Genomic DNA, 26356 nt, shown 5'->3' with positions numbered 1-26356 from the left:
ATCAAAAAGGGTGTATACAAGCAATGACCTTATTCGATTTGTTTGAATCTTAACTTAGAGAGAAAAATGAAATAACCTAAGAGACTAGATTATAGAGGAAGCTATATCATCAAGGGATAAAATTTAACTTCGAAAGAAGCAATTAATATTTGAAAAGGAATACTTAAAAAAAAACTTCATTACTTACTTTTTAAATGTTTCAACTACAAAGGACAAACATCTTCTCGGATCAAGATAGAATATAATGGTCATAATAACTTCCAGTATATAAGATAGAATATAATGGCCCAGTCGGAATATAATAATTCCAGGGAGAATATAATGGTCATAATAGAATTCCGATCCTCTACTGACAGAACAATTAAATTTGCGCAACGGAAAAAAAAAATTATCGAAAGAGGGAACGTAACTATAAAACTGATGAAGAGGGCGCCAGAACAACAATCATTCGCTAGGGAAAAAATGAGCATGATCAAATTGCCCTTGATATATATGAAAGACTGCGATTGAGCATTTCTAAAAGAAAATTAAAGTGACTTCAGAAAAGAAAAATGTTTCTAGGCACGTAAGAAATGCTGGAAGGGACAACTAATACTTCTTTTTGATTGATGATGTGACCTTTACTTTTTATTTATTTAATTTTCAGTCATAGTTTGGCCCTTGTAAAGAATAGTTTCGTTGAAAGTTTCTTTAGGAAATTAATTTTAGAACTGAAAAATGTACAATTTATGGAAATTCACTGAATAATTTTAATTCGAAATTGCTAGCTAAGAAACTGGTCAATAATATGTAATTACGAATAAGAACTAACTACATTATAACTATAGTATAGACCTAATAAGAATAATATTATTTCAAGGTATTTTAGATTATTAGTTGTTGGCCTCTTTGCTACCCTAATTATCTTATGTTTTCAGATGATGAAATTCTGCCATTTGATCTCAAATATTAATTATTTTTCTTTTATGGCTAATCAGTGGGGGCTAGCACAAAGGTACATTTAAGGTTTTTACAAAATTCTCTTCGAATTCCTAAAATTATTTTCAATCCCTCTAGAAGGCCCACCAGCGGCCGAGCGGTAAAAGCCGCTGAACATTGGTAGTTCGTTTCGGGGTTCGAGTCCCGGCGAACGGGCTGGCTGCATGGGCGTTTTCGTGATTTTCCCCATGTGTAACGTGGATACGAGCCAGTTTCCCTTGAAAAGACCTCCACGAGGCATCCCTCCCTTTCGTGTAGTGCCTAAGGGCGGAACACGTAATAAGTAAAAAAAAAATCCCTCTAGAATATAAATGCCTTCATTACTGCGACTTGCGCGATACCGTAAATCCGACTTCGATGTCCAAAATGAAAAAATAAAATAAAATTAAATTAAATTAAATAAATAAAAATAAAAAATTAAATAATAAATAATAATAAATAAATAAATAAATAAATAAATAAATAAATTTTAAAAAATCCGAAAGCTCTCAGATTGTACATTACGCCCAAAGGGAAGTTTTTTTTAACGTTTTGTGTGTTATCTTTAGTTATTAAATATCATGTTCTTCGCACTTAAATAATAAAATTCATTTCGACAGCAATATCACAAAATATATAAAAGAAAGTATCTTTAGAATTTAAGATACACAGTCTCTAGCGATGGAGATAAAAAAAAAAATATTTTAATTTTCCGCACAGTGTTGCCATTGCTCGCTTTGAAATTGTTGAGTTTCTTAATCAAAAACTCAGATATGCTTTACAAAATATGAAAAAGATAATAAAACAAATTCCAAATTTGGGCTTCCGGATGCCCATATTCGGGCGGAGACGTACGTCATTCAAAATTTTATGGCTCTAGGTACCGTTGTTTTATCACAATGCGAGAAACATACGTACATTTGAGCAGATTTTTCATTATTTAATTTCTTCAAATATAATGCAGGGTTCTAATATTTGGTGGCAACAATTTAAAAAGTGATTCACCGTTTATGGCGAATCAACGCCAAAACGAAATTAGCAGCCCTTCTAGGCTTAAAAATAAATAAATAAAAATAATAAAAAAAAAACTTCTTTTTTAATTTGGAATTAAATGCGTTGAAAAAAGCATAAAATTATAAAAAAATTGTCTATCAAATATATGAGCTAAAACATGATCAATTCAAAAAATTAAAATAAAAAATTATGGCTAATGAATGACTGCATAAGTCTTCGAATTGTAACCAGAATAAAAATAAATAAATAATTATTTCTTCCCCCATATTTTTTAACTAATCCTATTATCTAATTAATGATAGTTAAATAAAACGCAAACATGTTCTGTAAAATTAAACTGAATATAGAGATTTTTAGGCATTCTCTATAATACTTGTATACCGTGTAAAGTGTATATTAATTCAAAGAATTCGTAGAAATAAAATCATCCTTTTTACCAACAAACCTATGAAAAGTAAGTAATATTTTTAAAGCATGAGATCAAAGAATGGGGGGAAATTTCAAAAGAGTAATGTGGATATGTAAGTTAACAGAGGAATAGTCAACACTACCTGACAACAATCCCTTTTCTACATAATTACAGCCGTTAAGCAAAATGTATCTTAGAAGAAAAAACTTTCCGCCCCCTGAATTGACCTGCAAGATCAGAGCAAACGTAATTAATTCTATTTATTTAGTTATACCGATCCGAAAGAACCGTAAGTACTCTTTTCTGAGCAAAGATATAGTATTGGACGTTATTCAGCAGTCTATTTTAATATTTCACTATGTTATGCTGTCTCTGTCGATGCGCGAATTTAGAAACATAAAAGATGGTTTTCCTTTTTGTCCTATTATAATCGGAAATTAATTGAAATTGCCAATATCTAATTATTGGGTACGACAACACAATAAGGTGATCATCACTAGTACTTTTAGAAACACAAAATTTACCCTTTTCCTAAAAGATCTTATAAATAAAATGTTCTTTCTGTAAGAAATATTTCGACGTGTGGGAGAGGACATATGATGAATGAATGAATGAATCAACTCTAAATGAATAAACTTTCATCCATGGATTTATTTACCAGGCAAAGAGAGCATGCATTCAGAAACTAATACTTATTTCTAAGTATTAGTTATTGTTAATAAAATGCTATAAAATCAAAAGAATTTTTTGCTGACATAATGATGCAGCTTCATAAAAAGAAGTATCGGATATAATTTTATTTTGTGTTACAATGCAAATGTAATGGAATGGATGGAATTACGATTTTTCGCAAAAACTGAGAATTAAGGACTGGACTCTAGTCAAATTTAAGCACTGGGATTATAATACACCAAAATGGTTTTGCTCATGACTAGCCAGTAAGAGAATGAGAAGAAGGAAACGAAGATGAAGGTGAAAAATCAAGAATGGAGACAACGAGGCATTAAATGTGTGGGCAGTCTGATGGGTTATTAAGAAATTAAGTTAGAATTCGATAGTTTCATAGTTTGGGAAAAGTATTCTTTCGCCTTATTGTCTAAAAGGATGCCAACATTGTTCTACAGGAGAGTAATGCAACATATTGTCCAGAAAAACTAAAATTTAGTCTATGTAAATTTTATTTTATTACTTTAATGAAACCCTGTGTTGAACAGTAGGCATGTCCTAGCCATGGTTCTAGTTACGACAAGAGAAATCGCCGTCTGCAGCTTGTAAAATTCATATTGGAAAAGTCTGATTTTTTTTTTTTTTTTTTTTTTTTTTTTTGCTATCAGATTATTCTACTCGTACATTTTAAGGCAACTTATGGTTCTTACATTTAACTTGTTGAAGATGGAGGTTTATGTATCATTCACGTATGCAGTGCTTCAATATAACGGGATTGGCCGAAATTTTAGCCTATGTAGTTATACATACTGTCTCTGTAACAGTCCTTTAGAGACACTATAAATGAGTGACTGCTTGTTCTTGAATGCCGGATGTTAGGAGATGGAAATATATCCGATGTTTAAGATTTTCACGTTAAAAAACTTCCTGTTGAAATATACACATTATATTCCTGAAGTGTCCTAAAAACCTTAATAAAATAGTTTTTTTAAAATTATCGTATACTGTCATTCTTTGGATGAAAAGGAAAAGGACAGTGTAAGTTAAAATAGAAGCAAAGGAAGCTTGTAACCATGACTTGGGAGTGCTTCAACAGACAGAGTGCAGTCTTTCTGCTGGCTAGAAACGTGATCTTGAAAGTTGAGCAAATTCAGTGAAAGAAGCATTTTCTAATTTCTTGTGTGCCCAGCTTGTAACCTATCGAAGATGTCTAAGTGGAAAATTTTACGTCTGAAAAAAAAAGGAAAAACTATTAAATGATTATAGTGCTGTAACACCATTGTTCAGTACTCAAACAAAGAACTATAAATGATAAGAACTAATAAAATTACAAATTTACTGAGGAAGTGCAAAAAGAACGTTAAACTGAGAATGTTTTCCAAGCTCTGAGGGGAAAAATGTCCTTTTTTCTAAAGCTCTTTTACAAAACATAATTGTGTATCAATTGACTAATCCCTTACAAGAAGTAAAATTACTTAGCGAAAATTTCATAATATGAAGCAAAAGACGTATCATCATGCAACTGATAATTGGAGAAGAGATGTTTTTCCTGATTGCTGAAGAAATACAATCTCAGTGAAATTTATAATGCATACGGAACAAGTCTGTTTGCGGAGCGTTATTAGAAGTTAATGCTTAAAATTGAAACAGGAACTCATTTAAAGAAATTAAAGGAAAGAGTTACTCTACTGTTCACGAGTAATATGGATAGAACAACTGAAAAGACACCATTTGTCACTGTCATAAAGAGAAGACTCAGATGCTTGAAAGAATTCAAGAATTATAAATAAAAATCAAGTAGAATAAAATCTGAAAGGCTTCAGATTTTAAATTACTTCCAAAGGGGCGTTTTCTTTAACATTTTGTGTGTTACCTTTATTTATTAAATATCATGTTCTACATACTCAAACCATAAAATTCAGTCCAACAGAAATGTGCAAAAATTCAGTTCAAGAATAATATTGCAAAATAATTTTAAATTGAGAATATCTTTAGAATTTCCCATATACAGTCTCACGCGCTCGGGATAAAAATGTTTTTTCTGCAAAACGTTGCCATTGCTCTCTTTGAAATCCTTGAGTTTGTTAATCAAAAGTTTGTTCAAGTTTTATAAAATATGAAATCGATAATAAAACAAATTTCAAATTTGGGCTTCCAGATGCCCATATTTGCAATAGGATTACGTCATTCAAAATTAGATGGCTGTAAGCATCGTTGTTTTATCACAATGCGAGAAACATACATATATTTATGCAGATTATTCATTATTTAATTTATTCAAATACAATGCAGGATTCTAACATTTGGTGGCAACAGTTTGAAAAGTGAAACGGGCATTCAGAGTGATTCGGCGCAAAATCGCAAAACGATAACAATAGTTCCTCAGAGAGCCTCTTTAAAGCCTTAAAGGTCCCTTTGGACTTATAAGTAGTATTTTTATTAATTTTCTTTTGAAAAGAATTAGTGAATTGAAAAATAAAAAAACAGCTTTGTTGTTAGTTAACTATGCTGGACACCTTCTGATCTTGTTCTGAAAAACGGTAAATTAGTGCTAGTTCCTGAAAATACTTCTATCATTCATCCTTTAGAATAGAGCATTATAAAAGCTTTCAAATATTATTACAGAACACATGTTGTTAAAAAAATTATAAGCAAATTTTATTCTTGGGGAAATTCAATTACTTCAAACGAGATAACTAAAATTCGAAAATTTTGCTAGGATCCATACATATTACAATCAATGCATGGGAAGCAATCTCTCAAAACACAATGAAAGAGTGCTTTCGAAAATGTAGCTGTTATTTAGAAAGAGTCTCAGAGAATCTGTAAGCTATATTCTGTGCTTCGAACATCAAGATCACCAAATCGACTGTAACAAGGAAAGGTCTATCAACGATGGAAGTTGTAAATATTCATTTTTGGAACACGCTGCGTTTGACAATAATATAAGACTACAACATTGTTGACAATAACAAAAATTGTGACACGGCTTCTCTGCATTTCTGCAAAAACCACATCGGGCTACCATCTATACATTCAAATAATTGAATTTTTATACTTTCTGTTACTTTGGGATCACACTGTATTTCTTGAGTTTAGAAAATTTACAACAGATAGAGATGTTGACGATTTTTATTTTTAAATGGAAATAACAAGTTGGTGAATGCTACGTTTAACTAGTAAATGGCATGTATTGTCGTATAACGGAAAAGATCTAGAAGGCATACACAGTATATTGTCCAAAAAGGTTTTTGTACGCTGTGAAAATATATTTTCCTGAACAGACAAGAAGATTAACAAGTATTGTTTGTTGTTGTTAATAAATAATTGTAGCTATTATAAAAGGCAAAATCCTTGCTAATTCACTTCCGAGATTTCTTGTCTTTCAAAACCTATTATACTATTTCTTTAGGAGAGGTCGATTTGGTGATCTTGAGTATTCTTGAATTCTTAGGTGCAGATCCTACCTCACGTGAAATTGGTCACTCCTTTTTTATTTCTTTAAACCCTCTGCAAAGTTAACTTCTATTACATAAAACCGCGGATTGTCTTCATTTACAGGTTATCCGTACTTAATTCTATAAATTAAAAGAGGCTAGTGCATTAAAATTCTTAGGATTTATGAAATTCACGGACAAAACGCGTATTTCCTTTTTTTCGCATTAAACTTGTAAATGTGAATCAGTATTTTTAATGTCGATCAAATGTTGCAACAAATTAAAAACTTGCATCCTGCCACGTTTAAAATAAAGTATATACATCATATTCCCTTCTCTGAAAGATAGTTTCTAAAAAAATACCAATTCGGAATGCAATCGCACGAAAATCCTGTTCTCTCCGAAACATACCACCTTCGTTCATTTTCGCCTACCTTAACTGAACACATGACGTAGCGTTCGCTCCATTCGTTAAACCTCGGTACACATCGTGTTTAACGTCACGAGTGACGTAGCCATACACGATTTTCGTCTGCTGTTCTAACCTGGTCTGAAAAGAAAGCGGAAACAGCAAGAACCGGAAAGAACTATCTACCTTGTAATTATTATAAAAAGGATATTAAAAACGAAATGATTACCTGTGGTACCTGATAACCGCAAATGATAAACACGGTACTGAACTTTCCGCTGAAATGACTTGTCTTTGTTTGTATTGTCCAGAAAATGATGTTTTCGCCAGAGAATTTCACGCGTGTACAGAGGAGCATTCATGTAAGTCATATGTTTACATTGTCCCTTTCGTGTTAAGCTAAGTTGAAGTTGTACTATCAAAGAAATTTACTTTAGATATTTGACAATGTTTTACATAGAAAATAAAAGCAGTATAAATTTTGGAAATTTTACGTTGCCTTAATTAACTGATTTTCATTTTAAAGCATGAATTGATATTTTATTATGTTTACAAATTACTTTGTACGGTCGCTGAGTCGACCAGCTATTTTGCACGTATTTTTGCTTAAATTATTTTTGCTATTTACTCTAGGTTGTTAACAAGTTATAGCTTACAGCAAAATTCTGATAGGATTTTAAAAAATGGCCTTTTCTTCATATTCTTTTACTTTCTAATATTCTGAACAGGGCGTAAAATGGTGCAGGCGCAAAGGGCATTGCTTGATAATTGCTTAATTTGATTCAACTATATAAATAATTTTAATAACGAATCTTAACTGCTTTACTGTGCGTGAAATTTTGTCAATCTGCCTAAAGTCTACCAACGTATTTGTGATATGTCAGATGATCTTCGATTTTTAATGCTACATGTTTATTAATAATAACATGATATCACATTTTACGTCCTTCAAAATTCTATGTTTCACCTCTATAATGTTTTCTGCTTCCTACTGTCCTTTTGATGTGCAGTTTGGGCAATATATGTATTATCATTCTTCCCATATATATATAAAGGTAATTGTTTGCGTTTATTAGAAACGAATTTCTTTATAAGCATTACAAAATTTGGCAGAGCCCCATCATGATTTGTTGTAGCACTACTGAAGCGATTTATTCAATATTAATTATTATTATAATAAGCTGCTCTTTCATGAGAGCGGTGAGTTTATATTATTTAGAAATATAGTTTTGAGAGTTTGTTATCGGACTAGGTTGTTTCACCAAACATTTCACATATCTTTTCTCAAATACAATTTAACATATAAAATTTTATAGATTAACATATTAAGAAACCAGAGCAAGATTACAGGATAATATAAGTAAAACTGCTGTACATTTCTGCTTTTGCGGCATATTGAGAAAACAACAATTTTAAGAAAGATTCAGTCCTCATTATTGAAATATCTTGGTGATTTAATTTCGCAAAATCTGAGGATTTTTCTAGTTTAAAATTATTTCTTTCTCAATAACAAATGAATTAGACATCAGCAAATCACTCATAATTAAGCATCTTCTACATCTAAAATATAGCTATTAATAAATTATATAAAACCCTGCAAAAAAAGGAACATAATTTTCCTTCGCAAAGTATACGTCAAAATGGCAATTCTTTTAAAATTTGAAAAAGAAATCTGTTGAGCAACTAGAGGCCGGAAGACAGAGATACAAACACAAGTGTGTATGATTTTTGAAGAATAAATTAAGGATATATATATACTATATACGGGTGTAAGACAAATATATGCCATCCTGGTGAAAAGGGACTTAAGTCCTAATGACTGGAATTGCTTTAGGAAAGATATAAATATAATTAAATATTATAGTTTTAGAAATAGTAATATAACTAAAATTATCACTAGAGCTAAATTAATTATGTCGGTGGAGATAGTTCGTCAACATCTAGACTTGAGCTATTAAGTCTCATGCCTTTCCCCAGACACCTTTTAAGTGTAGAGGAATAAAGGAATTATCATATTTCTTCTTGCACACTTTCATGGCGTAAAGGGTTAGTACATCCAGCTAACAAATGGACGATCCATGGTCAAAATTCCGGCTAAAACACAGCTGATTTATATCATTTTTTGGTTCAGAAAACAACAACAAAACAAAAAAATGGCTGTACGACCTTGCACATTTACAACGAAAATATTTTCTCCTTTTTTCCCATCGATAATGAAAAAAAGTTTCTGTTTTATTGTTATATTTTTCTGCTTCATTGTTAATTCATAACTGCTGTTTTTCAATAAGCAGATTTCCCCAAGATCACCCTATTCTCGCACATACGAATATATCTCTATTCTTAGTTGTTGTCGTGGTCCGTTGAGCGGTTTCCCAGCCAAGGTCATTTTGAGATTTACAAACAGCTCCCGCAGCTTCGGCAGTCTTACTCACGTATAAAAAATAATATATTAATTTTTTAAAAAATTTACCCTCTCAGCACTTTTTATATTTTTTTATCATATCGAAAATATTACGCTTCCGTAATGTATCATTTTTAAACTATCATCTTTCGAGTCAAGGTTAATTACGGTTCGCTGCTTTTTCCGCCTGTTTTCGCTGCTCAGAAAACTAAAACACCCGGCGGAATCCCAGAACAGTTATTATGTTAATCGTGCTTGCTCGAGTCGAAGGCAACTCATTTTTTGTTTATTTGTCGTCTGAGGACTTCTGAAATCGGTAAATGGAGAAAGCGCATGTGATAATTATCTTAATTGGCGCGAACTGTTTCGTTGCACGTTATAGTGGCAGTTCCTTTTTTAAAGATATGTCTTAAAAAATGTGTCAGCTTATTTCTAAAGACATGTCTAGAAAACGTGTCAGCTCATTTCTTAACAATGTTAAACAGCGCGACAAAAGGAAGAGACAATAAAGTTTTTATTATGTCCTCGTATGTCTGAATGCGTAGGGCGCCTTTGGGAACTTTGAAAGAAATGGCAGAGTAATCACTTGTAGAATTTACTGTAACAAGGAAAGGTCTATGTGAGATTATTAAAATATTTGTGAGTTCGCTGCTTTGATTCCTTGCGAGTAATGCATTAATAAAAATAACAATGAGAAAAACAAATAAATCATAAGATTATTTCGTATTTTAAAATATGATGAAAACCTTTTTTACTTCCTTGTACGAAGTAAAAAGGAAGTTTCGTAATCGCGAAAAATTTCGGATATAATATTTCAACGAAAATATCAATTTTGACCGCTATCCAATGCAATTTAACGATGTTTTTGCGTGACATCTGCAAGTAAGAACAAAATAAAGGACTCTTTCCCCTCAAAAAAATAAATAAATAAACCTGATTTAAAATGAATTCTGAGGAGAATTTTTCGTGGCGCCTGTGCGCAAGTACGTATGTACATATCTCGCATAACTGAAAAACGTGTATCCTCAGAACGTTGAAATTTTGTATGTAGGACTGCTATAACATGTAGATGTGCACCACGTATTTTGGTTGCAATCGGCAGCACCAAAAGTATATAAATGTATGTATTTATATATATCCGCTTTGTTACTCGGCTCAGCAATCTCAGTTTCTTTATTCTTATATGTTTGTAAATTGTGCATTTTTTGCTTTAAAAATGATTGAATTATGTTGTTCGTATCTTCCGGTTAAGGTTTTTATGCCTTTAGTAAATGTGCATGCAATATTTTTAAAATTATCAACAATTTAAAAGTTGTTTAAGTGCAGCTAAGCCTAATTATTTTTGCTATGGAGGCCATCTTTGTTTACATTTGAAACATCAGAATAGTAGATTTATTGTCAATCTAGAGAAAATAAGCTTCGCAATAACAAAGATAACGCCTTCTCTTATTATTGCGAATTAAATCATGCTTAATCCATTCTGGAATTTATTCGAGGAAATAAGTGTTTAAGATTTACTTCATAATTTTCAATGCAGATATTTCAATGCAGATATATTATGCAGATATATAATGCAGATATATTAATCTAACTTGTGGAGATTAAGTATTTTGTGAAACATGAGTTACTCACATTTAGGATATATTAAATCATGTTGTAAGAAAATAAAATTCTTCATTCTGTAATAAGTAGTGTTACCAAACAAATCTGGAATTCTTAATGCGAAGAATGAATAATATTGATGAATACGCATAGATAACTGTGTATTTAATTTATCGGAGTTCGAACTTTCTAACTCATTCATACGATTTTCTATTTTGTTTATCCGATTAACTGTAACACCATTAAGTTTCCTTCAGAAAGCCAGCCATGAAGGCATCCCTTCTAAAGTACTAAATGTTCGCCGTTATTTTCCTAACTTTAACCAAACAGTTTAAGTTTTGTCTGCTACTAAAAGCATTTAAAGGAAGCCAGCAAAGCTATTCTTTTTTGTCTTTCCAAACGGATTTCAAAAATCGCTTTAATAGCTAATTACATCTATTTGTTTAAACGCGGGGGAAAATGGCCTTAATATCCAGCGCATCTGCTTGTTTATGAAATAGTATATTAAACAAATATAAATACTAAGGAATTTTACTTTCTGTATATCTGTATTCTAAATCAGTGTTGAAGCATTCTTAGAAAAGTTCCAGAAAAGACTGTATGAATGAAATTATAATAGAATGTTTTGTAAAATTTGAAATTGAGTTCTAAAAGACAGATGTAAAGTGATATGATTGCATCATTTTCCACTAATATAACACGAAGATGTAAAAAACTCTCATAAAATGAAAAATTAATTCACGGTGATCCTAGTTTCTGTTACTTATCCAATCATATGCTGAATGTCAACATTAATTGTTAGAATAATAATCCAATCCATTTCAATGTCTTTGTAAAGATTGCGAAAGAACTATTTTTATTCTAATGCTACGAAGATAAATATCTTGCATAATAAACCATGTGAAACTACTGGCTGGAAAATTAGGATTCCTCAATGATGCAAGTTTTTTCCTTTGTAGAATTTTCCGCACGTTCCCCAGGATATGTTAGCCTTTTTCGAGATCCCTGGAAAGGATATATAAACTTAGTAAATTGACCGCGTGTGCCGCTATACTTAAAAACCAAATAATTAAGAAAGCATAACTAAAAATTAAAATACTATATTTCTTTTTTTTCAGTCATGACAAATTTGTTTGTGGGGGAAATATATTAAATTCTGTTTAAAAAAGAAAATTTTTAAAACTTTTCATTTTTAAACATATATTTATACATTAAATATATTATAATATTTTTAGACCAAAGAGACAATTTACCCAGAAGGACTATTAATTTCGTTTTGGCGTTTTGCGTTTTTCAATATAAAACTACATTTCACTTTTCAAATTGTTGTCACCAAATATTACAGTCCTGCATTATATTTCAAGAAATTAAATAATGAAGAATCTGCATGAATGTGCAAGTTTTCCTCATTGTGAAAAAACGACGTCACTTATAGACATCCAATTTTGAATAACGTAGTCTTCCGTAATTCAAAATTGTCTTAACGTAGTCTTACGGGGATCTGGAAGTCCACATTTGGAATTTTTAACTTTTTTCATTACGTATTTTATATTCTGTAAAACTTTAAGGAAATTTGATTACCAAACTCAACGTTTTCAAAGGGAGCAATGGCAACACTGTACGAAAAAAAAAAAAAAAAAAAAAAAAAAAACACGAGACTATGTATCGGAAATTCTTAAGATATGCTCTTTTTAAATATTTTGAGATATTGCTGTGTAATTGAAGTTTATGGTTTTAGTGCGGGAACATAATATTTAATAAATAAAGGTTAATTTTTAAATAAATATTTAATAAATAAAGGTTAATTTTAAAAATAAAGGTTATTTAATAAAACACACAAAACGTTAAAAAACGCCTCTTTGGGCGTAATAATCCGTAGTTGGAATGTCGGTTAGGGCACATTTGATTTTCGCATTTTCTCACTCTGATAAAACAACAAATAGTCTCTACAGTTGGGCCCAGACTAAAATATAGTGGATCGTAGCTCGTCCACAGCTGGATTTAACAAACTATATTTCGTGGCTTTACCTCATTAACCTTTAAGTAAGGAACAATATAATGACTTACCGCCTTTTCTCATGCGTACTCTCGTAATGTAAGTACGAGAGCACATGCATCTAATAATCGAAAGATCCATGGTTCAAATTCTGGCAGGGTAAAGATAAACATGGCCTTTTATAATAAAATTGTTTGTCACGTCTTCTCATTCTGAAAACGATTTATACTGGAATAGGTTATAGTGACTATACAACTATAACTGATGCTATAAACCTAGTAATTCTTGCCTGCGAATCCTAGAAGTTTCCTGTAAACCAAGCGCAGTCTTGGTTCGTGACCGGGGAAAACAAACTGAAGATAGTTCGAGATTTCTCTTAAACTGAATCTCTGTTTTTAATGCACGTGGGCACTGATATCGGAACATGTTATTATACTGCATTATTTTCTTCATTTGCTGATAGGTGTAAATGGAGGTTTATTTGCAGTGAAATTTCTAGTCAGCGCAATCTTAACAAACTCAACTATTTTTTTTATTCCAAAGGGGCTTTGTTCGTGAAGGACTATTGTTTTCGTTTTGCGATTTTGCGTCGATTCATTACAAACGGCAAATCATTTTTCAAACTGTTGCCACAAAGTATTATTGCCATGTCTTATATTTAAAGAAATTAAATAATGAAAAATCTGCTTAAATGTATGCATATTTCTCGCATTGTGATAAAACAACGGTACATAGAGTCATCGAATTTTGAATGACGTAATCCTCCTACGAATATGAGCATGTGGAAGACAAATTTGAAATTTGGAATTTGTTTTATTATCGATTTCCTATCTTGTAAAACCTTAACGAATTTTTGATTAACAAACTCAAGGATTTCAAAGCGAGGCATGGCAACGTTGTATAGAAAAAACATTTTTATCTCCAGCGCGTGAGTCTCTGTATCGGAAATTCTAAAGATATGCTCATTTTAACACTACTTTGCGATATTGCTGTTGCACTGGATCTTATGGTTTATGTGCGAAGAAGGTGATATTTATTAATTAATGTAACAGACAAAATGTTAAAAAAACGCCCCTTTGGACGTAATTTAAAATCTGAAACATTACAGATTTTTCTTAATATTATCAAAAATTGAAAGCAAAGACTTGCTATTATAGAATCTGCTTAATTTCATGTAATGTCTGAGTGCAGAAAACAATTTAATCAATCAGCATAGAAATTCTTCTCACTTCTAAATATTTCAGTCATATAATATCGACTAAATTTTCTTGGAGTGTTCCGAGATCTTAAATTAGCTTTAACCAAAACTATCTTACAGAATTAATTTTTGAAAGGAAATTTTCTTAATATTTTTGCTACATTTAATTACATTTCTTGCAAAATGATCGATGTCAGTAAAAGCATTGGTAGCACTGTTATTACCTGCTTTAAAACTTATGTCTGTTTTATAAAAAAAAAATCTAAAGTGCATGTTTTACTGAGGAGTAAGTGCCAAGAAATATGCTAAATTTAAGAGCTCCATTGATTTCCTGGAGATTCAGTTTTTAACGCTTTGTTTACATCCTATAGTTTACTTATGCACTGCATATTACGCAGTACTGCTACACTACGGTTATTAAACATAGAAAAAAGAATTGTCTGCTATTATCTGGATTGGGAATATTTTATCTGTAGTGCACCTATAGTGAATTCATCTCCACTAAAATAGCGGCTCATAATTTATTCCAGTGTTTCAGTTTTTTTCTTGTCAAAATACGTTAGTTATGTTCTTATTCCCTTTGCTTCTTATTTTATTGTCTCAACCTAAATGACAATGCAACCTTCAGTGGTTTTACAGGTTAGAAAAACTATTTAATCCATCGGAAACTAGAATTCAAAGTGTCAGAATAAACCAATAATTTCTGACAGAGAGAAAATTTTTATGCATTTTCTGTTTTGATGTTTTTTCCCTTTGTTTTACTTTCGAAATGTTATCGGTCAGTTATTTTAAATCAGAGCTACAGGTCATTTAAATACATAATTCGATGAATGCTTCAAAATGCGTATACAAATCAAAAGTGAATATAAAGTGAAACAGAAGGAAAAGGAGAAAATGAATGTGCAAATATTTAAATTGGATTGATTCTTATTCATAATTAACTATACTAAGTCTGATTTAACCAGGGAAAATGTAGTAAGAAAAATCAGACGGTGGTCATCTCTGAAAATGATTTCTGAAACAGTAATAAACACTATAAACATAATAAACATCACCCAGAGTCCCATTCCGTAAGGCCCTCCACAGAAATCCAAATTATTTGGAACTGTTGGTGGTTGTCTTGCAGAAGTTTTGTATTACTAATATAAAATGTCCATTTATTCCGCAGAATCAATGTCAGTTGTAGTTGTATTTTAAAAAATAAGCTGTTAAAATAACACGTGAAAACACAATAGACCGTAAAATAGAGTCTTTTTAGTCCAAAGGGATTTGAGTCCCGAAGGACTATTACTTTCGTTTTGGCATTTTGTGTCGGACTCTTATAAATGTCGGTTTACTTTTCAAACTGTTGCCACAAAATGTTAGAGTCCTGCATAATACTTGAAGAAATTAAATAATGAAAAATCTGCATAAATTTATGTATGTTTCTCGCATTGTGATAAAACAACGGTATCTAGAGCCATCCAATTTTGAATGACGTAATCCTACTGCAAATATGAGCATCTGAAATCCCAAATTTGAAATTTGGAATTTGTTTTATTATCGATTTCATATTTTGTAAAACTTTAACGAATGTTTGAGTAACAAATTCAACGATTTAAAAGCGAGCAATGGCAACACTCTACAGCCGGGGGGGGACCTTCTTATCTCCAGCGTGTCGAACTGTGTATCGGAAATTCTAAAGATATGCTCATTTTAAAATTATTTTGCGACATTGCTATTAAGAAAAATTTTATGATTTAAGTGCAAAGAACATGATATTTAATAAATAAAGGTAACACAGAAAACGTTAAAAAAACGCCTCTTTTGGACGTAATTTAAAATCAGAAACATTTCAGATTTTTTTTTTTTTTTTTTTGAATTTGTATATTTAATATTATTTTTATTTACAATTTGTGCTTAAAATTCTTTATTCTGTAAAGCATTTGATACAAACTGAAAGAATAACTTTCTGGCTGTAATCGGTATAACTGCAAACTGCGATAACATTATTATCGCAATTTACAACATTTATCTGTAAATAACTTTTGAGTCAGTGTAATACTGCTGAATAATATTCGATATTTTATTTCACGGAAATAAGAAATTATTAAGATATGCTTCAATTCTGGGCTAAAGCATTTTATGCACTATGATTATCTTCGGAAGAGCTCTATACAATATTTTTCTTAGCTACAATGGCCCACCAGCGGCCGAGCGGTAAAGTCGCTGAACACTGGTAGTTCGGTCCGAGGTTCGAATCCCGCGAACGGGCTGGCTGCATGGGTGTTTTCGTGGTTTTCCCCATGTGTAACGTGTATACGAGCCAGTTTCCCTTAGAAAAGCCCTCCACGAAAGGCATCCCTCCTCTTAGGCAGATAGCCCTAGTGTGCTTTGCCATAATTAAATACACCACACCACACCTTAGCTACAATGGGAAAATTTTGAAAATTTGAACTGCACCCTTTTTTTTTTTTTTTTTTTTACTTTCAAAACTTTTATTTTCTCTTCTAAATTTCGGAATGTTTGCTGAAATAGATGACATATAAATATTTTACTGTAAGAATGAATTCATTCTTATATTACATTTATTTTGACTCTTAGCTTATGGAATTGAAATACGCAGTAAATGAAAATCAAATGGATTAGAAACGACGAATGTACTTGTCGAACCATTCGACACTAAGCGAAAAATATTTTAATAAGGGAAATTTAAAAATTTCCATATTATTGAATAAAGTGTTTGCTTATTTTGAGGAAGAAGATTCTTATGTTACAAAGTTTGCCATTTATCCCCATTAAAAGTTTTCTACTGCCATTAAAGAAGATTTTTACATGCTTCTGTGTTGTCTGAGTTTCCATATTATTATATTCAACTATCCGGCCCCAACAATTAAATTCAAGATTTGTTAAAGACAAAATAGTAAATTAAACTTGCGAATAAACAAAAGATATCAAACATAAACTGATACGAAAAGATAACAATTTCTTACTTATAAATACGAAATAAATACGAAATAAATTTCTTACTTATTACTCGTATGTTAATTAGTATAATATTTGAAATTTTATCATTGTACATGTGCGAATAAAACATTGTAAATATTTTATTAACACATGAGTAATGTAAAAGTAAAATTTTGTTTTGCGCAAGACACTCCATTTCATTGCATTAGTATGCATAAGCATATTCATTGTATTAGTATTTGTATTGAAATATGTTACACTGGTTTATATAATCATTGTATTAGTATTTTCATTGAAAGTATATGCCTATACTTTCTATGAAAATACGGCTGTGGGAAGAGGCTTATGCAAAACTATTCTTTCCGCAGCAATCACAGTTTTCTCATTTTCGGTCTTTTTGTTGACAGATTATTATTCTATTATCATTTCAACAAATGAAACATTTGCCACTCCCAGGTAAATTTGCAGACAGTTGTCTACATTAATTCCCTTCAGTCTCCAATTGTTAGAACGTAGCTTTTAGTTATGACAGGTAATTAATTCAATGTATGTTCCATGCAATGCATGTCCCATCATTTTCAGCCTAAAAGGTTAGCCGTAATAGAATACTTAACCTCTGCGGATTCATAAAATGAATGTTATTTAGCACATTACGAGGACATACGTATTTGATTAGCTAGCCACTTTTTCTCAAGTTAATTTTTGTTAATTTCAATGAGGCATCTAATTCTTATTTTTTCCCTTCCCTCTGTCTGTAGTTACATAATGTATATTTCTCGATTTTATTATTCTAGTCTCTCATAGTTTAAAGCGGCATATGTAATACTCCCTTGTAAATACGCTTAAAATGAAGTCTGAAACCAACAATAAACAAACCATACGGCAATCGTAAATATAATTCGTCTTTATTCAAATCTATTTTCAGTTGTATTACATTTACGATTTCTCTGCCGTTATATCCTTATATTGCATTTGTTAAGGTATGTCTGCCCTGATGTTTCTCTGCTTACTTTCTGCTAATATGACGCTTCTATAATCAGCCTCTTTGCTGCAGTAAAAAGCAGTGCATATATTCTTTTTATGATTATGTGCAATTTGATTGCATAGGAATTATAGAATATTTGTGATTATTCGGCGATGCACCGTATAACTGAGAGATTTCAATGCGTTATTTATTAAACACCAAAGAGCCATATCAAGGAAAGAGGAAAAGAAGTCATGGAAGAAAAGGTCAAAACGAGCAGTGTAAGTTGGAGTACGTGCGGTTTTAAAAAACGAACAAGATTATATGCAGTTACATCCGAAAAGGCAGTATTTATTGGTAAGATAGAGCCAACTTAGATAACAGGAAGGCATTAATATGTAATCATTAGCTATAAATTCATTCAGTTTTACGTGGAATAGGTACCAGAGAGTTCTCCATCTGAGAAAAATCGAATGACGTAGAGTCACAGATGTTACGTTTTGTCAATATATTCATATCTAAGGTTAACACATTTGATTATACGGTTCCATTGACCCTTCCAAAGAAATTTCAGATGTCTCTATTGTTTTATTAATTACTTTTCCGAGATTCGGCGAACTGCCAAATTCAGGTAACGAACTTGATCTACAATTTCAGAAAGTTAACACAGTTGAAAACCTGCCAGATCTTGCTATGTCATCGCTCTCCGAATTTCTACGCTGAAATTTGGCACTCCATTTCTTCACACTCGAGTATGATGGAGGCTGCTTATATTATTTGCATCGTGTGATAGTGGATTTGGAATTTTATCCTGTAGAAAATTCATAATGGTTCAAAGTGTAGTATTTGGGAATTATTGCGTTGGCATGTTTCCGTAAGTGATTTGAAACAAATGAAATATTAAAGCAACAGACTTGTAAATTAACTCGATATTGTATCAACAACGCTTTTCCCAGTCACTTGCCTAAACAATTCTCAGGAATTATTTTCATTTTTGAGAAATCGAATTGGTTCAAGATCCTTTTGCTACCTTTATGTAAGGAGCTGCAATATAATGAACTACATATTTGTTATGCAGCACATCGTGTTTTATCATAGTTACAACATTTAAAAGGTAAGTCAAATGCTATTTTATAAATACTGGAATTTAAGAGATAACAAATATTGTACTTTTAGTTTTAAAAAAAAACTGAAACTTTGGTCGATAAAATTAGTATTCTATGTATTATTATGCATTATTTTAGTATGTTCTTTAGAATGGAAGTAAATGGTTTATTTGTGATAGCGAGGTTAAATAATTGTGCATATAAATCTTTTTTATATGTATTTTAAAATTATTTTTGTGTTGAATTAAACAATGAGTGAAAAACTGAACTAGAAATATTTGACCTAAATGTATCAAGTAGCCAATAATAATACCAATTTAATTACAACGCTTGGCTATAATATTAAAGGCAGGAACTCTTGTTTGGTTAATTAACTTTGGAGAAAACATTTAAAGTTTTCTTACTGGGTGGCACACAAGTACTTTGTGTATGCTGAAATTATAGAAAAGTATGTTACTAATACAGGAGCTCAGTCCAGCTGTAACAAAAACGGTAAATTGAATAAAACTCTTTTAAAAGTTTGCAAGAATGTTATGGAATTTGTCCGAGTCGTTTACGCTTTTTGTGAAACATAGTTGTAAACAGTCAGCCATGTGTTGCTAGTGTTAAGAAATTTTTATGTAAAATTTCTTAGAAGTTTTATCAAAATATTGCTTAAAGCATAAAATTTTCAACTGTAAATTATTTAAAGTTCACACACAGAAAGTTGTTCTTGAGCTAAATTTGAATGTTGTATATTTAGCAGAAATTAGTTTAGGATTTAATTATTCCAGTAGGAGCTAAAGTGCTTTACACATGAGAAATGCTATCGCGATGAGAAATCTGTTTAGTCAGAAATTCAGCACGATGTTAATTAGCAAATATTAAACGTAATTTAATGAAAAACGAATTGAAGAAAAAGTTTAACTCTTTTTTTTTTTTTTTTTTAAGCTCAACTGAAAATTTTAATTCATAAGTTTTAGGTCATAGGTCATACCTTATTTAGGTGGTTTTCGACCGTTTTGGCTCTTGCCATTCTATGTTGCGTGTCCCAACGGAAATCCTAGAAATAATGGGGAAAAAATCCAAAAATTTGGAAATTACTTGTACACCAGCTGTGTTGCACCTCGAATAGCATAGTTGGAACTTTTTAGCAATTATATAGCAATTTTATGGCATTTTGGTCATATCTTTGAGTCGCTGTGGTAGCAACGTCGGTCTGCAGTGAAGTCTCGGCGAGATCTGGACATCGTGAAATATTAATAAGCCAATCAGAGAGTAACGTTTTAGTACACACAGTTAATGCAATAAGTCAACGTCTATACCCGCTTTGACGGGTGCAAAGATGAAAACTCCTGCGTTGCCAGGAATAATTAAAAATAATGAAGAGATAATGAAAATAATAATGTAGAAAATAACTATATACACTATTTAATACATCGATAACCACTTAACATCATGACGTATCGTCCTAGGTCGCATGAAATGTTGACTCACTTAAGTAGTCGTAATTTCCAATATTTCTCATAGTCTCATTATTGTGATTGTCATATTTTTTAAAGAAATTATTAGATCGCTTGAGTATTTCGCTGTCTAGAGGCAAAATTTTCATATTGGTGCGAATAACCGTGTTATGTACGCACCACTAAGAGTTTGTAATTATGCATAAAAGCTTATTTTGCATTTTTTGCAATAATTGCCTGTTTGATCGTGCTGTAGCGGCCCAAGCCGGCGCTCCGTATAGTAGGATTGGCCTAATAGCCTGTTAAGTAAATTATCCTTTTCGTATTTAGATGTAAATTTGAATCCCGTCCGAGTAATGTATAAACGGCCAAAAAGGCTTTATTCGTTTTGTTTTTGATATATTGAAAGTGCGGTATAAAGGTGAGTTTCTTGTCCAGTAAAACTTCTAAATATATCATAGATTTAAAAAAATTTTCCATTCTTGTATACATTTATCTAACAGAACAATCACATGATTCCCATCTGAAAAAATCACATATATAAATTTTAACCTATATTCTAACTGCACATGACTTTGAAGCAAATGTAAAAGAAGTATAAAAACTTTGTGAAGTTGAATAATTGAAAATTACATAGTTTAACAAACTTACGCATACGAAAAATTCAGAAGATACAGCTTTTTTTCATCTTAATTAACATCTTAATTACTACATAATAAATACATTTATTTATTTATATACTGTAATGTCGAATAACTATTTACGTAATGCTTGAAAATTTCTAAGCACCTAATATCAATAATGATCTATTTTAAGAAGATATAACAAATTTCATAAAGAAAACTTTTAACTGAGTTTCGTATTAAAGCTAAATTAGATTGTTCCCTCTTTCTTACGGTAATATCAAAAATCTATTTTATTCTACCAGGGCTGTTTCATCATGTTGCTTTACAGATGTATTTCTTCCATAAAAAATTTAAAAGGAAAAAATAGCTTAAATTACTCCCCGACTATCCGCAGTTTGATGAAAAGAAAAGAAAATGTTGCTAAACGTTTAGTGATGATTTTAAATAATCACGAGCGTTTTGATTACGGAATTTCCGAATAAAAAGCTGCATAGCAACGCCATATACCCGTGACTTGTTTAGAATTATCAAACACAAATGACCTTCCTGTGTCTAGTCGAGCCGAATTACGTGACAACACCTGTAGAATACGATGGTTTTTAGCATTTTAATGGAGGCATTTTGAGTAATCCTGCAGCTGCCAGCTGCTAAAATGATAATTAAAACAAAGAAGAGAAATAATAAAAATCAAATTTAATTTCCATATGTACATACATATGTGAATAAGTTAATGGAGATGGCTAAATGATAGTGGATTTCCAGACAAACAATAATAATTGGGAGAAATTAATGATTAAATCTTTATGTCGTAATAATTTATATAAAAAAGTAGTCAAGCAAAAATACCAACCTCCTATTAAAATAGAAAGATGTTAAATTAACAGTAGAACTAGCAATATCTGAACTAATTAGGATTACATACCAAAGAGAATTCGGTCTTTTTTTCTTGTAACGAAAGATAAAGCTAAATAAGTACTTAGATTCATTTCTTCGTTACCGTATATTACATCAACAACGATAATACATTAAAAAATGAAATTAAAAAAATCTGATAGGTTTCAGATTTTACATTACCCCCAAAGGGGCGTTTTTTAACGTTCTGTGTCCTATCTCTATTTATTAAATATCATGTTCTTTACATTTGAACCATAAAATTCAGTTCAACAGCAATATCGCAAAATAATTTTAAAATGAGCATATCTTTAGAATTTCCGATATACAGTCTCACGCACTGGATATAGAACTGCTTCTTTTTTTCGAACAGTGTTGCCATTGTTCGCTTTGAAATCGTTGAATTTGTTAATCAAAAATTCGTTAAAGTTTTACAAAATATGAAATGGATAATAAAACAAATTTCAAATTCCAAATTCGGGCTTCCAGATGCCCATATTTAGTGGAAGATTACATTATTTAAAATTAAATGGCTCTAGGTACCCTTGTTTTTTCAACATGCGAGAAACATATATACATTTATGCAGCTTCTTCATTATTTAATTTCTTTAAATATAATACGGAGTATTTGGTGGCAACAGTTTGAAAAGTGAACTGGCATTTATAGTGAATCAACGCAAAATGCCAAAACGAAATTAGTAGCCCTTCTGGGCTAACGCCCTTTGGTCTAAAAACAAAATAAATAATTTTATTTCAGGAAACGTAATATAAACATACTTTTTTCAGGCAAATCTAAATAAAAGGTATTTTATTTGCCTGTTTATGCAAGCATGTTTATTTTAATTGAAATAAAAAAACGAAGTTAATTTTTATTTACGCAAAGTCTAAAATCAAACAGAGAATTTTATTTCTACGCTGACTCGTGTTAAAATTAAGCAAAAATTATATTTATTAGTGAAAAATATGTTAATGTGTAAAATAAAAATGAAAGTAAATTAATAAAATTATCTTTCTTTAAAACAAATTTGTCAAGCAAACATTAAATAAGTTATATTTTATTTGCATTATTGTGCAATACATTTCTATTGCATCTAAATTAAAGCAGCGAAATAAATTTTTATTTAAACACATACTAAAAAGTATATAGAGAAATTTATTTTCGTTCTGAACATGCTAATATTAAGACAAAAAAAAATGCTTTTTATGCGAAGAAAACTGAAGGATAACATCATTTTATCCAACCGAAATTATATCGAGATATATTTATTTATATCTACATAAAATAATGAAATTATTGTAATAGCTTAATGCATGCTATTAAATTTGCACTATCAACTTGTGATAAAGTGTAAATCCCCCCCTTTCACTTTAGCTAACACACTACTTGTGTGTTAATTCTTTTCCGTACTTCTGTTTCTCTGATCGATTTTCATCAGAATGTAAACTATATATTTTATATAGCATAAGAATTTGTTGTTTGAGAAGAATGATGTGGCTGTTAGCAAGATAATTATGGCTAGTAATTACTAATTTATAAATTAAACTACAAAACGTGGTTTCAATAAGTCTCTCAGTTAGGTTTTAGTTCTTGTGTGCTATTAAGGTTGCGATAGACTTTTATGTAGCTTGAAGACAAAAATTCGTCAAAACAAGGGAAAGTTAAACACTTGTAATTAGATAATTAATCTCACATATAGAGGAATAATTTTAAAGCACGCAGAAAAGTAAGCTATAAAATTTATACGGTTATTTGGATTTCTCTATATCTGGAATCCGAATGACTGGCAATTATTGTGTACCTGTGAAATGCCAATTTTACAATTTGCAAGAACTAACCATTCTACAGAAACTCACTCAATTATGTAAAACATTTGTATTATTTATTGTCTTCATCATTCAGAGTGATTTTTAAGTTAACTGGTAAGCTCTAAAAATAGCTTGTTTTAACTATAGTTTATGCAATAAACCTTAAGCTTTCTTTTAAGAGTATATCATAACAAGTATACTACACTAGATAGAATTCGGCAATTTTTTGCCGGGAAAGGTACTACACGACAGTTCAAAAACCGGTTTCGATTCTACTCCGTTGTCGATTTTGCGAGGTTGTCTATCCTTCTTCGATGTTAATCTTATGCAGTACCCTAGAAGTAACAATTTAGCCAAATTCGTAACCTCTTATTTACACACCGTTCCTAATTATAATCCTCGGCATTATTAAGGTAATATTGATTATATGCTTGAGCTGATTCTGTAAAGCTGACAAAATGTGCACTGTCATTCATTATCAAATCATTATCAAAATTTTCCCATTGTGTTGATCATATGATGGTTAATAGCATCAGCAGTACGCCGGTGTTGATTTTGTGCCAGTGTCGATTTAATGCAGTAGCGATTGTGTGCAGCGTCGATCATATGCCACTGTCAATTCTACACAGTATCAAATTTATAAATGTAAGTCTTTCATAACTTGGTACTAAATAAAAGCATTAAATTCCTTTAAAATTTGATAAAAATGTAAATAAATCTAAAAAGATTCAGAAATTAACGTAGCAGCAGAGGGTTTCTTAAGGTTTTTATATGCTGTCGCTGAGCTCACATTTATGAATCATTAGTATGCTCTTGGACTCATTCCAAGAGGCGTAGCTAGGGTGGAGCAAGGGGGGACATCTGTCCCCAGGCTCAGCATCAAGGGGGCGCCAACAAATTGATATTTAAATTCCCAATTAAGTGTTGCCATACATTTTTTTATATTCAGTATATTATTTCTTTCAGCATAATACATGATAATAATATTTGGTGAAAACATCCTTTTATTTTTGTTGCCATCACTTTTTTTTTTTTTTTTTTTTTTTTTTTTTTTTTTTTTTTACATCCGCTATATTATTTCTTTAAAATGATACATGGTGATAACATTTGGTAGCAATATCCCTTTATTTGAAAAGTGATATGGACACAAAAGTGATAGCAACAAAAAAGAAAAGTGACAAACGAGATTAATTACACTTCTTGTGCTAATAATATAGAATTATTTTAACGTTTCATATATTTTCAATGTTTCTTGCTTTTGTTGTTTTGGGGAATTATTACAAATTAATCGGAAATAAAAATGCAAAATCATAAAATATTTTCTCTCTCTCTTTCCCTCCTTTTTTTCTGTGTGTGTATGTGGTCTTATTTCGTACACTGGCATGGTTGAAACGAACATACTACAAATTTGTGTTGCAGATTTCTATTCTTTAAAATTTCCCATTTCACAACTTTCTTCTTCTTATAAACTAGTCAATGCTATCTTTTAAATTTGCCATCGTGTTTAACTTTAGTGTAATTTTTCATGTATAAGAATAATGTAAAATGTAGCAGAAAAAAATTAAATAAAAAACACAAACGATTGGTTTTTGTGTCGAATGTGCGTGTAAAACACTGTTGATTTAATCATGTGAAATGAACATACAAGATGAGTCATATATGTTTGAAGCAAATGTGGTATGTTAGTGCAGTGAGCTCAAATTGGTGGCTGACGTGCGGCCCCTCGGAGCAATTTTATCCGGCCCTCGAACACATTTCAGTTACGTATTTGTTGCAAATACGATGCCTGTACTTTTAGAGGCATAGAGATATGTATTGAGCTTTTGCGAGTGGCTGCTGTTGAAGGAAAAAAAGACAGAATGAATAGGTTAGGGCTTCATCACGTTATGATTGTATTGCAAGGCTGCGTAACTAATCAAAGGTGGGAGAACTTACCATGCCGGTACAATCAATAAATTTAATTAATCACCCGACAGTTGGTAGTGCTTCAGTATTTTGGTGCTTTCGGTTTTTCCTGTAGAGTTGATGTACTTGGGATATATGCTTTTAAGCCAGTCACATTGTTTTGCTGTTGCGCAGCTGCGCATTTCATATTGCTACATAGATAAAAGACAAACTAACGTACGGCTTATAATCCTGTTCATTTGTACTTTTTATTTGATCTATCTTATACCAATATCTATGTTTGGAATATTACATATATTTTTTAATGTTGCTTTTGAACGAATTAAAAATGTAGCCTATAGAAATTTCTTAAAAGCACCGACTTTTATATTTCAAATACAAATTAAATATAAATTTGAGTTTTTCCCTTATATTATTATAATTAGTATTGCTTATATATTCATTATAGTTATTTAGAAAATGAAATTTAAAATTTAGTTAATTTTTTTTTATTTTGTGAAAATCAATTTTGATTTTGTTAAGAAAAACTTCGATTAAAAAAATTCAGACCCATCAGTGTTTTCAGATCATGCATTCGGCCA

The 26356-nt window shown here is 31.0% G+C and overlaps 1 protein-coding gene across 2 annotated transcripts in view; it reads left to right on the top strand.

Moving 5' to 3' along the window:
• The window catches only part of LOC118195068 (1-phosphatidylinositol 4,5-bisphosphate phosphodiesterase zeta-1-like), a 139603-nt gene that overhangs the window by 25265 nt on the left and 87982 nt on the right, over positions 1-26356 (top strand). Inside the window, exon 1 of one of the 2 annotated variants that reach the window (XM_035366301.2) lies at positions 7017-7254. The exons of the other annotated variant lie outside the window; for it this stretch is intronic. Coding sequence (XP_035222192.1) covers positions 7176-7254 — 79 coding nt within the window. The 5' untranslated portion in view covers positions 7017-7175. Of the gene's footprint in view, positions 1-7016; positions 7255-26356 lie in introns of those variants that run through there. 2 annotated transcript variants of the gene reach the window in all.

The sequence above is a fragment of the Stegodyphus dumicola genome, chromosome 3, assembly GCF_044657685.1.
Source record: "Stegodyphus dumicola isolate Sdum_Otavi_A_Nest chromosome 3, ASM4465768v1".
Lineage (NCBI taxonomy): Eukaryota > Metazoa > Arthropoda > Arachnida > Araneae > Eresidae > Stegodyphus > Stegodyphus dumicola.
The sequence above is the reverse complement of the archived record's forward strand: the minus strand, read 5'-3'. Positions and strand labels throughout refer to the sequence as shown.